This window comes from Amphiura filiformis, chromosome 6 (assembly GCF_039555335.1).
Source record: "Amphiura filiformis chromosome 6, Afil_fr2py, whole genome shotgun sequence".
Taxonomy (NCBI): domain Eukaryota; kingdom Metazoa; phylum Echinodermata; class Ophiuroidea; order Amphilepidida; family Amphiuridae; genus Amphiura; species Amphiura filiformis.
In genome coordinates this window covers 29,446,890-29,460,209 of record NC_092633.1, presented here as the reverse complement: position 1 = coordinate 29,460,209, position 13,320 = coordinate 29,446,890, and the positions used below count along the sequence as shown (strand labels likewise).

Below are 13,320 nucleotides of genomic sequence, written 5' to 3'. Positions count from 1 at the left end.
TAATTAAGGGCATTTGTTGGGGATCTAGGGGGCCAAAGCCAGGAACTGCAACTTTACCGTGCCGTCAGTATTAGTCTGGACTCGGTTCACGTGCCGAGCCGATTTTTTTGTGTGTCCGAGTCCGAACTCGAACGGTCCATCGCTGGAAGAAGAGGTGGAAGTATACGTACACACAATTGTCACGGTTACGACTCTACCAGTAGCCACTACTTGCATTAATGAGAATAAGGACTAAACGCAGAAGATCCTAGTCTTACTAAGCTAACCAATGTATATAATGTGTATTCTGTCAAGTTGGCCAGATGTAAGAAGAAGCTGCCCACTTATTGGGCAGTGATGATTTCGTAATTAGTACCATTAGTATTGCGTGTTTTATTTATTATGCCATATTACTGGTTTCTTTTCTCAGGATGGAGTCATTGACGTGACATGGTCTGGATGGCAAGATGATGTTTCATGCGTTGCTGATGATAAGTACGATCTAAGAGTAGTCCACCTGAGCCAGGACCTAGGTGATCACATGTTAGAAGAAGTTTTTGTTAATACAGTGTATCATATGGATAGCCTTTCATCTCGACGTGTTTCAGTGACGTTACCACCAGACGTTAAGTGTGGTGAGAATTCTAATTAATCTTGGGCCATATTATTTTAATTTTTAATGAATGAATGAATGAATGAATGAATGAATGAATGAATGAGTGAATGAATGAATGAATGAATGAATGAATGAATTAATCAATTAATTATTCAATTAATTAATCAATTAATTATTCAATCAAAACTCAACATCAACGAACAGTAACATTACAGCAACTTCAACACGGGAATATCTGGCCTTTTTATAGAGCGCTAGTTTTCTCAAAAAGTAGGACAAAAATGTGGAGTCATTTTTAGATATGTTATGCAGAATTCTGTTCTATCACCTTCATATTTCATAGTTGGCGCTAACTCGATTTATATATCCAGAAACGTGACCTCTATTTTGTACGCTATTTTGTGGTATGAACCCTTATAATATAAACCGTATAGTCCTACGGAAACAACACACATTTCTATTACATTTACATTTTTCAGGAGTGTTTTCATTTATATTAACAACACGTGATTATGCTGGAAACTGGAAGCTGACTCGTAGGTTTGTACTTCATGATAGTGTCAGTCAAATAACTAAAAGGTCTGGACAGCTACTAGTGACTTCAGCATCAACTAAAACCGACTATACTTGGATTACGGAGATTTCTAGTACCGGACCGACGTCTGTTGTGCTTAACTGGGCTGGACATTTTGTCAATCATGATCATGATGTGAAAGGACTTTTATGGGAGATAACGGATCATATGGACTTATCAAGTGGTAGGTACCAAATTTTGTATGCACAAATAATATCCTTTGTCATATGAATTTATGATTATTTCTTTATCACGCTGTATTTATACTTCTTAGGTTTATTTAGCGTAACACAATCATCGACAGTTAGCACATACTAATGTCAACTATTACGTATTTATGGACATATAATTGCGGTCCAAATTACACATACACAATACAGATCATCAACATGTAATCCTTGAATAATGATTAACTGTTGAGAATTTGATGTACTTCTGTCACAGAATATGATCATTACTTTGGAATCCGCGGCAAAGCTGCCATACCAAATGCTGAGGGAATTACAAAGTTCAGAGTTTCACACATCGTAGACACTACCTCAGGCTGTCGCAATGCCCAGCCTTCTGCTTGGGAAGATCAAGATATATCTACAAGTTTAACATTGCCTCTTAATATCGCCGATGGGAATGCAATATGCTTCTGGGTTAGAGCACAGGATATTGTCGGTCATACCATTGATAGTGATGCGGTAGTACATGTTGATTCATCACCACCTGTCATACCATTCCTTTGGCTTGAAAGAGATGGAGAGACTAACTTAGCTGTTCATAGTACAACAAACTTCCAGGATATGAAGTAAGTGCTATTATATTGTAAAATTTGCCGAGAAGGACGCCCTCAAGTTTTGTCAAAATGATTGCAATATGCTGTAGTTGTGACAAAAGATTTTTAAGATTTTTAAAAAAACCCGACTGAATTAAACGACTTAATTATTTGTATGGAAATGCTAGAAGAACGTGTACGCGATACTCATATACCACTGTACGTACACGGCGTACGGGAAGGTCATAACGCATCAAAAGGACCGAACTCAGTCAAGATAGACAGAGTGTCGCGCTTTGGCATAATGCACTGATATTTAAAAGCGATTTTCTTTGTTTTACCTTATCTGCTCGGGTCAAAATTAAAAAATTCACATATTTGACGATGAAAACCAACATTTTGTGGAAAAGAAATACAAATCTATTTTATAAATGTTACAACATCGTCTCCATCCTTAAAGTAATTTGCTTTCTAATTATATATAAAGAAATATTATTATAAACTTAGCGTTATTTGACTTAACAGCGCAGTGTTTGAAGCGTACGATGAACACAGTGGCTTAAATTATGTCCACTGGGAGCTGTTTGATAATTTTACGGATACTATTATGCCACATGGAAATGGAACGCTTGCTGTAGTTGATGAGGTAGAGTATTCTTATATTGTTGATATAATTAAGGGGCGTGGTCCAATCTTTTTACATCCTGTTTTCTGTCTTACATTGAGGCCTACCATTAAAACAATGTTCCAACATTTTGAGTTGTATTGCTCCAGCGGTTTTCATATGAGATATGTAAATACAAGTATAGCAATGTCCGTAGGATAGTACATACCGTAGAAACCCGTCTATAAGGAATAGAAGCGACTGTGATGATAGCATATTTCACGCTAGCGCCCTCCACAATATTATATCATTATGGAATTTGAGCAAATCATTTACCGACACAAGCAGGTATACAATGTATTATTTTATCTTTATTTCGCATCTCACGAGCATAGCTCACTTGGCAAGGCATAAGACTTTGGTTCTTTAGATCGGAAGATGGTGAGTTCGAGCCTCATCACGGTCACACAAACTTTTATAAACAAAATATTGTTCAAACTTTTCATTTATATTTTCTTGCATTTTCTAAAGACTCCTTTCGTGATCATTTTTTTTCATATTTAGTTTAATTTATTCTATTGTTTTTCTTTTATTGTTTCTTTTCTTTGTCTTTTTTCTTGTTTAATTTTATTTTTTCTTTATTTTTCTTTGATTCATATAATATTGGCAGGATAAGGAGAGGAGGAACTAAAGACCCATTCAGTGATTTGCTCATCCGGACGATCGTAAAAATCATCAAAATTCACCTTTGTCATTGTCATAGATGTGGTAACATAGCCTGCTAGTGGTTCAGCAGAAAACCGTGTGACACATAATATACATTTGGCTACATTTTATTATACGATAAATACGAATTTATTAAACATGGTAACAAATATTCTCTAGCAGATCGGTTATACGATGGAACTGGTAGGCATAGGCCTATTATAAATTCGGGATATTAAATATCTTCCTGACGAGACAGATCTGCGCATGTGGTCAAAGACGATTCCTTACTAGCCACAGACCGTCCGCTGGAATTAGTTGAATCGCTATGGCTGTTGGTCGGACCTCTCATCTCTCCACATCGATTGTGACCTATCCCCGACATTGCCTCTTCATTGAACCATATCATGCTGCACCTGTAAGATCTTTGAAAAGACCAGTATTGTATTCAATCTATGATTGCAGACATACACAGTACAGGTGATGAGTGTAACCTGCTTGTAGCGCAGCGCGATATGTTCAAAATTGTTTTCACCTATTGCTATGGTAATTAATCCGATTAATTACGCAACTTCACCAGCGTATAATGGCCGAATAAATTCTGACCATCACTTGGCTTGTTGGATTCGTCTATACTACAATTCGCTGTCGAAGTGACGTAATAATCGCAATAACTACCATCAAGCAGATTGCACTAATCACCCGCGTATGTCACCAAACATAAATACTAATCTTACATGGCGAGTGATTAGCATTTCTTTGACAATGAAGTGCAGGGCTATATATTCGAAATTGTATTCATCAATTGCTATGGTAGTTAATCCGATTAATTACGTCACATCGACAGCGAATAGCCTATAGTATGGGTTCAAGTGGAACAAAAAATAGTGTATGTCCATTGCTAGCTATGGTAATTAATCATGTTAGTGTTTACATCACTACTTCGGTGAAGACAAGAGAAGTGTGCCTTCTCTACCAACGCCTGTGATATAACAGGTGCAAGCGAAACAAAATTGAATGACCAGAATAGTTTCCTTTGTCAGATGAATTGATTGAAGTTTTTGAAGACACTCTATTCTTGATGGGACAATAGATTCAAATATGGAATAGTTATTATTCCTCATCTATTTTTTTTTATTGAAAAAACTGCAATTGTGGCAACAGAACAATATTTATTTTGATTTCATTTCAAGTAGAAACAAAATCGTGCTTAAGCCAAAAACGCACCCTACCTCAAGAATTGGGATGGCACAAAGGTGCAACATAGGTTTTTATTGCAAAGACGAGGACAGACAAGTAGTTACAACACATCTGTCTAACCGTGGGTTTCGCTATTATTTAGAATAAATGCTTTTACTAATTTCTATAAAACCACAAAATTACTGAAAAAACTATAAAAAAACTAAAAAAAAAAAAAAAACGCACCTAAAATTAAAAGTAGAAAGGTAGATTTGAAGAAAGATAAAAAGAACATGTCAAAAAATTAAAATTAAACGAGAATGAAAAAACGGAACCGGTGCCCGGACCATGCTCTCTTCAGCATGTCTTCAGTTCCAAAGTCTGACGCTCTATCAATTGAGCTATACGATCCTGATATACGAAACAGTCGTACAATTGATTGGTGTTACAACATACTTAGATGGAATGCATAGCCACCCAGTGCCAGTATATATTTGCTCAAACTCCAAATACAACAAGCAACCAATTTTATTGAGGGCGTTTCTTAGGTATATCCTTGTAGACGGGGTTTTACGGTATACTTCCGGTGTGGATACCACAATTCACCACGTTTTTGCGCATTTTACACCATTTAAACGAGTCATATCTCAGGTGTTCAATTTGACTGGGGTAATAAGAAAAAATGTGAGCTTTCTTCTGATTCCAATATCTCAGTTTTGAAGAAGAAAAATGGGGATTCGGTTATTATCGAGAAGTGTTCACGAAATCGTATGCAAGTTTGACTTCCAACACCCCTCAATAGCATTAAGTGGTTTCTTGTTGAAGATGAAATATTGGTATGTGCACTTTCAGAAACAATAAACTGTGTTTTTTAATATTCTAAGTAGTTTTTTAGTCTATAGTTCATACTCGGATGCTGAAGAGATCTGTTTTAAAGAATGCAATATAGAATATTTTGAGGTATGTCAACACTGAATTGGAGAATTCAACTGCAATTTCTCTGTTGCTTTATCTAAATTATCTTCATAGTTCAAAGAGTGGCATATTCACATTTTCATAATACATTCCAGCGCGGCGGAGTGGCAATTGAATGGGCCATTTTTCCATTTCAACTCGTGGAAATAATTATATATTAGAATCGTTTCATACATAAATCATTATATATTAATATTAATGCGAGTAGGATGCTGTCAATGTATACATGCAATTGCAATCCAAATGATTAATTATTATTCTTTTTCTTTTACTAGGATTCGTGTACTGATAATTGTGTTTGCATTCCAAAAGGAAATTGCTACCAGACCATTTTTACGATTGACTTTAAGTTCGATCTTGGGCATCATGATCATGACTACTTCCTCACTGTTACGGTCAAGAACAATGCGGAACTAATTTCAACCAGGACACTGAAGGTATAATAAAATGACCTCTTCGACCCTCATTGGATCAGATAAGATAATAACTTCACAATCCTTGTTTTGTTAGTAAAAAGGGGTTGTATTGCCGATGACCCCCTTCCTGGGGTAGCCTCGACCCTAGTGGTCAAATGTCAGGGGCTACAGGGAGCAATATGTTACAATATTCAAACAGCTCCAGCACAACTACTACAGCGCCATCAGGGTTCATACTTAGAACAGTGATGGCCCATAACCATTAGATATTTGCTGTGATAGCCTCGACCTCAGAGGTCAAAGTTCACGGGCTTGATTTTAAACATCTACAGCTAATTAGCATGAAAAACTCAAATATTGTCCAAAATGTATCAACCTTGGGTACCAAAATATTATCCAAAGTGTATCAACTTTGTCCAATGTTGTCCAAATGTTGTCGAAAGTGTATCAACCTTGGACAAATTTTACAAGCAACATTGAATATGATCTTTAATATTTCATTGGACGCTTCTGTTTTAAATATGCTCAAATGTTATCCAAGCGCATCGACCTTGGTACTAAAATGTAACAAATTTTCATTGGACGCTTCTGTTTTGAGTTATATGCAAATTAGCTAATTTGCATAAAAATGGTCAAATATTGCCCAAAGTGTATATCAACATTGGGTTACGGGTGTTTATTATGCTGGTTAAGTGGATGTCATGGGTGGTTAAGGGGTGTCATGGTGGGTTAAGTGGTGTTAGGAGGGTGGAAGTCACGGGTATAGATAGTCGTGTTTGCTCAAACACAACTGTGTTATCTAGGTTATTCTTGTATTTTATTACAAAGCGCACCACTCAATTTGGATGTGGGCTCTGCTATTCTGTATGTACTAGATGTAAAACAACATTCCGGGGATAAATGAGCGAGTAAAACATGTTGCCTTTAAAAAACATGTAGCTTAAAACGATCTTAGCACTTTCAGAATGATACTACTGTTTGTTTTTAGTTCTAGATTACCGTAGATACTAGCGCTCCATTGGTGGGTTCTGTCCATGATGGTATGCCTGGATCCCCGGAAGTTGATTTTCAACAAAGTGTTGAATTAGTCGGTCATTGGAATGGTTTCTTCGACAAAGAAAGTGGAATCAAATTCTATGAATATACATTTAGCACGGAGTGTTGGGACGGAACCAGTGCGTCATCAATGGTATTTGTATCACTCTGTTTTCTTTGAACTCGAGTAAAAAACGTCATCATCATCATCATCAACAGCATCATCATCATCATCATATATCCTATTGTTTTTACGTGTTTGATTTAGTGTTTTTCCTCTGTCTTATTTGTTTGTAAATTTGGCGTTTTAAGAAAACATGTTTTATACATTTTATTTACGGCAAATGAAACTTTTTAATTGCAGGTTACAAGTAGAACTCTACTTCCTAACGTGCCTGTCAGCTGGAGCGCTCCTGGCCCAGGGCGCTATTATATTAGCGTCATTGCCTACAACAGAGCATTAGAACCTTCAGGAGTAGTGTGTTCAGATGGTGTCACCATTGATAATACCCCACCAGAAGTGACTTCTATTGATATCAAAAATGCAAGAGTGCATCCAGGCTTAGTAAAGGATATTGCTACAGATGAAGTATGGCTAGTTAGGAATGACCGCCAAAGGTGCAAACTTGATTCTGAGGCTTATGACGCTGTCTGTCTGTAAGTTACTAGGATTATATTCTCTGCATATAGCATGTAAGAAAACAAATATTTGGAGAAATCTCTTATAAGCTGATGTTGATTGAAATATCATCTTTGATCATGTGTTGGCTATGCCCGTGCAACGGTGCATATATTGTATTTGTTGCGTTTAGTCTTCTCCCTTTCCTTCTTCGTCTTTTGCTATGTCCGTGTTCAGGGTGTTGTGTTTAGTCTTCTCCGTCAGGGTGGGTTAAGGGATGTTATGGTGGGTTAAGGGGTATCAGGATGGTTAAGGGGGTCAGGATGGGTTAAGGGGTGCCAGGATGAGTTAAGGGATGTCAGGATGGGTTAAGGGGTGTCAGGGCGTATGAAGGATGTTACGGTGAGTTAATGGGTGAGAGTGTGGCATAAGGGGTATCATAGTGGGTTAAAGAGTATCATGGTGGATTACAGAAGTGTTCGGGTCTGGTGGTGCGCGGACAGGCGGTGATGATGTAAGTGTGGGATGCAAGTGGTCACGGGCATATAGATACTCGTGTTTGCTCATCTAGTCTACTTTGTATTTAAATACTTTTATGTACTAGTCAGATACAAAATGAACTGGTTTGGTTTATAATAATAGAACCGAAATGCAACAACAAAAACGTTGAACAGTGACCTTTTAGTTCAAGAACCAATTAAATTTTGAAAATAAATATAAAAACATGGCATCAAATCACGGAGAAAACACCCACCTTGAATTTATTTTTGGTTGCTTTGTGAAAGATTAGGGTTAGGAACATTCACATAAAAAAGTTGTACATTTCTGGTTAAAATTAATAAGTGTCATTATTAACATTATGCCATTATATTTTAGGGAGCAGACACGCCCAATAGACGACATAGCGTTATTGCCAGTTATACCAAATTTGAACAACTCGATGTGCGAGACTGCTGTGGAATACTGTAATCCGGCGGGCACTAACGTTTTCCTGTCTGTTGACAAACATGTAAGCATTGCGAAATTGACTCAAGAGAGACAAAGATAAATGACTCATTTAATTTTAAGACATAATCATAATAGTGTAGTCCATGACCAAAATAACCATGCACTTAATATGGATATGAATCACACTCGGTAATCACCCGGCGTGAGGATGAAATTGTTCAAAAATTCCATTCCCATCCGCTGTAGTATTCTGACCCATCCGCTGTCATGCTATGTGAAAAACGCAGTCTATGAAGGTAGCTACAATGCTGGCCATAAGTGTTGGGACGGTTTGATAGGGTAATGTAAATAAGCCCCCCACTCCCCCGATCAATGTTGAATTCGACTTTTTTGGTCACACGAGCCTTGTGGCACCCAACATTGATTGGTGGGGAAGGGGGAGGGTGGGGTGTTAGGAAAGTGTTTAGGCTTGACACCAAAGAAACCTCCACTTTATCACGTTAATAATAACGGAAATAAGGTCATACTATAGTGTACGTTTTCCATAAGTGTCCCAACACATTTTGGCCATGGTTGTATTTGAAAAGTTGAAAAAAAATCATCTAATTTCAGTTTTTTGCTTATAACTCAAAAAGTAAATATGATATTGACACTAAATTTGGAGCAGTTAGAGATCTTATCATGTGGCTTTACCAAAAAAATTTTGGATGGCTACATTTGACATTTAGGGACTGGTCACTTAAAATGTCTTAAAACGATATTTTGGCCCTGTCTAAGTTCACTATTCGTCACTTTAACTGTCAAAAACTTGGGTTTTAAAATGGAAAATTATTGTTTCCACCAATTAAAATGTTACACAGCTATAGAAGAAAATAAAAGTTATCACAACATCTCGTGATCAAAAAACAAATAAAGGAATCGAACCCATGCACACTTGTTTTCCCAATTTACCGCAGTCTACCACAAATGAAGCAACAAATACAGAAAAAAAGAAGGACGGACATTGGCAAAAATTAATAGAACGACGAATATAATATGATGAAGGATATTGTAAAATAATAACAAAAAGAAAAAAAAAGATATATAAATAAATTCAGGGCTCGAACCCGTGTCCACTGTGCCTGTGGCAGATGCCGTATCCATTGCACCACAGAGCTGTATTACTTTAACAGGCTTAAACTGTAATATAATGCTATACAAGATGCATGTATATAAATATACGCTCTACGGACGATTAACAGTCAAACAAATCGCACTTTTACGGCATTTGTTTCATTAACTGAATATTTATCATATAGCAGGTGTTGGCTGACATTTGTGCTCCACATATATTTCAGTTTTGGGCCGGGGTAAAATGATTTTGGGACAAAAACGAACGATATACACGTTTGTAAAAAGAAAAAGAAAGTAATATTATATTAAAATTCTTTACTCTTTAAAGACGTGTATACCGTCCGATTTTGTCCCGTAGTCATTTATCCCGGACAAAAACTGAACTAAATGTGGAGCACAATGTCAGCCAACACCTGCTATATGATAAATATTCAGTTAATGAAACAAATGCCGTAAAATGTTTTTTTGGACTGTATATCGTGTGTAGAGCGTATATTTATATACATGCATGTTGAATAGCATTATATTATAGTTTAAGTCTGTTGAAGTTACACAGCTCTGTGGCGTAATTGATACGGCATCTGCCACAGGCGTAGTGGACACGGGGTTCGAGCCCTGAATTTATTTAGATTTCTTTTCTTTTTTTTTGTTATTATTTTACAATATCCTTCATCATATTATATTCGTCGTTCTATTAATTTTTGCCAATGTCCGTCCTTCTTTTTTTTTCTGTATGTCTACCTATATTTTACTTTCTATACTTACTATAAGTTTCTTTGAAAGCGCTTTAATAAATTTCAGTCATAAAATGTAATTTAAGCCTACTCCTGCCGACTATGATTATATTTACACGATATACTCGTTGCAAATACCACATACGTTTTTGATGCAAGCGATGAAAATGATTAAAGTTTGTTGTTGTTTTTTCTAAAAATTAGCTTTTTTTTAAATTTTAAGTATTTTTTTCCCAAAATCACTCTTTTAAAAGACTTCAATCAATTCCTGTCAACAAATATCATGTATTTCTGGCGATTAAATCACTACTCTTTCAAAATAAAACGTCATTTTACGCAAAATACGTAGTTGGCATAGGCTAATAATGTTCAGAACGCACTGTAAAATACATGATATTGCGTATAAAACGTGACCGTATCCCTAAATCACATGAGGAAAATGCAATAATTTTTATATAAGTGAAAAGATAAATAGTTTCTCCGTTTTCATGTAAAATTTGATGAAAATCCAAGCTATGGTTGAGGAGATATGGGCCAAAACACACATTTTAAAATTTGATTTTTTGTACCTTAGAGACAATGCTGGCCATAAGTGTTGGGACGGTTTGATAGGGTAATGTAAATAAGCCCCCCCACTCCCCCGATCAATGTTGAATTCGACTTTTTTGGTCACACGAGCCTTGTGGCACCCAACATTGATTGGTGGGGAAGGGGAGGGTTGAGGTGTTAGGAAAGTGTTTAGGCTTGACACCAAAGAAACCTCCACTTTATCACGTTAATAATAACGGAAATAAGGTCATACTATAGTGTACGTTTTCCATAAGTGTCCCAACACATTTTGGCCATGGTTGTAGGAGATCGCTAGACTATGTCATAGTTGTTTTCTGATAAATAAAATTCATGATGAACGCATTCAGTTGAAATTATACAGATGTTTATCACAAGTAAAGTATTTAATATAATTAGTGACATTAACATTAGAGTATACACACTATCAATCATACTCGCCATCTATTTGTTATCAATCCAATCTAACCGTAACTACCAAGCATGGAAGTATGAGACGTATTTGCATGCACCAAATGAGAGTTGTGCACGCTGTAGTTAGTGGTAATACACGTGCCAAGGGGATATAAATCATCACAGGATCTGGACAAATAATCCCAAGCAAGATTCATTTAAAAGATGGATTACATCATGCCTAATTTTAGTAGTCAGTTTTCCGTACTAAGCATTTCAAACCACAATTGAAAGTGGCAGTAGTCCGCATGGGGAGCTAGCAAATAGAGGGAGTATGTTCACCGAAAAGATCAGTATGTATAAATGTAATAGCTAGGGGACCGCTCATTATTTATAGGGGAGGTGGGCCGGGGAAAATGTAGGGGGGGCCATGTGATTTTCACTTTAACAAACAGGGGGGGTTATGTGATTTTATTTTTCCTGATAGGGGGGGTCAGGTGAAATTTAATATTAAATTATTAACTATGATTATGATTCACTACAATATTTACCTCATATTTGGCCATTTTAGCCACAAAAATATCAATTTTTGCGCGCTTCGCGCATATTTATTTCTGCAGCATATTTGGAGTTTAGCTTCAATATGGCAACAGTTTTGTGCGTTTTGCATGCATTTGTGTCATAAACTTATTCTCTCACCAAAAGGGGCTGGATTCACATAATACTTCAAGAAATTTTTCCAACAACCTCATGTCAAAAAGAAATCTACGCCACTGTTCATCAGCACATTAGCCATATGGCAGGGTGGCAAGTGAGTTCCTTCCCCTGCTCAGTAGACAGATCAATTGTTACAAAACTTATGATTTGCATCTTCCTTTTGGTCTATTTTAGACCCTAAATTAACCCCATTTTTTTAGTATCAAAATGCCAAATTGCCGCTAGAAATAGCATATTTTCTGGGGACAGCTTGGAAAAAAACTTGGATTACAATTGTGGGGAGAGGGGTGTCTTCTATACGAAGAGCCAGAGGTGGCAATCATGTTGCCATGCCCAGGGGCCATCAAAAGGTGAATCCGGCCATGGTATACCAGCAAAATGTATTTCTCGATGTGAGGGGGGTTACGTGTTTTTTGGCAGCAATAGGGGGGTTATGTAATTTTAGATGCTGCTAATAGGGGGGGGTTGTGTAACTTTATGAACTCAATTTTGAAATCCCCCGACCCCCCCTCCCCTATAAATAATGAACGGTCCCTAGAGTATGCACGATTGGCAAGTGGACTACGGAGAAGTATATAGGAGATCGCACTGAATATTGACATTTTAGATGCACAACACTGTTGTGATCTTTATCATCTTCTTGATGCTCGTTTTCTCGAAATACCTTCTAATTGTAATGATCGCAATGTAATATACGACATTTATATGCATGATTGTTGTCACGAAATAGCGTATCCTAATGGCTCGGCTTCTGTGGTGTAATGACAATATCCACCAGGAAAACGCGTTGGGAGACGTCTGGCACGCAGGTGGCGCAAGACTTACTCTGACGTAGACTATGACCCGTTTTGAAGGACAACGTCAGTAAACTAATTGGTGAATCTGAACAGAGCTTTACTTTACTTGCTCAGACACCACAGGCATGTTCGAAACATGATATTTTAAATGTCTCCTCGCGCGCCTTGCAGAATGCTGACTCTTATACTAATAATCAGGCTGACATTTTGTCATTCTTTCGACATCCTTCTTTCATGGCTTATAAAACAATATTTGCTTCATAAGTTTTCTATCCCATCATCACCATAAAGATTGGTAATGGTTCTCTAAATTACTAATATAAAGTGCAAACGCTAATCACTTTCTTGTACAATATCATAGATTGCTATATATTGGAATGGATGGGATAATGAGAGCTATATATCGGATTATGAAATAGGATTTAGCAGTAATCCCGATAACGAGATACCAGACTTAAGTATGTTCAGTACACAAGGCCATTCTCAGTACACAATGTATCACCCAGATATAACCCAAGGGATGCTGATGTATCTGATGATAAAGGCTACTAATAAGGCACATATTTCTACTCGAAAGGTAAATCAG

General features: G+C 36.9%; 1 protein-coding gene across 1 annotated transcript in view; it reads left to right on the top strand.

The window, feature by feature from the left end:
* Nucleotides 1-13,320, top strand: part of LOC140155239 (uncharacterized) — a 45,081-nt gene that overhangs the window by 3,668 nt on the left and 28,093 nt on the right. Inside the window, exons 4-12 of the mRNA XM_072177993.1 lie at nucleotides 410-614; nucleotides 1,075-1,353; nucleotides 1,614-1,965; nucleotides 2,458-2,578; nucleotides 5,671-5,832; nucleotides 6,806-7,000; nucleotides 7,211-7,503; nucleotides 8,342-8,474; nucleotides 13,096-13,311. Of these exons, the coding sequence (XP_072034094.1) occupies nucleotides 410-614; nucleotides 1,075-1,353; nucleotides 1,614-1,965; nucleotides 2,458-2,578; nucleotides 5,671-5,832; nucleotides 6,806-7,000; nucleotides 7,211-7,503; nucleotides 8,342-8,474; nucleotides 13,096-13,311 (1,956 nt within the window). The remainder of the gene's footprint in view (nucleotides 1-409; nucleotides 615-1,074; nucleotides 1,354-1,613; nucleotides 1,966-2,457; nucleotides 2,579-5,670; nucleotides 5,833-6,805; nucleotides 7,001-7,210; nucleotides 7,504-8,341; nucleotides 8,475-13,095; nucleotides 13,312-13,320) is intronic.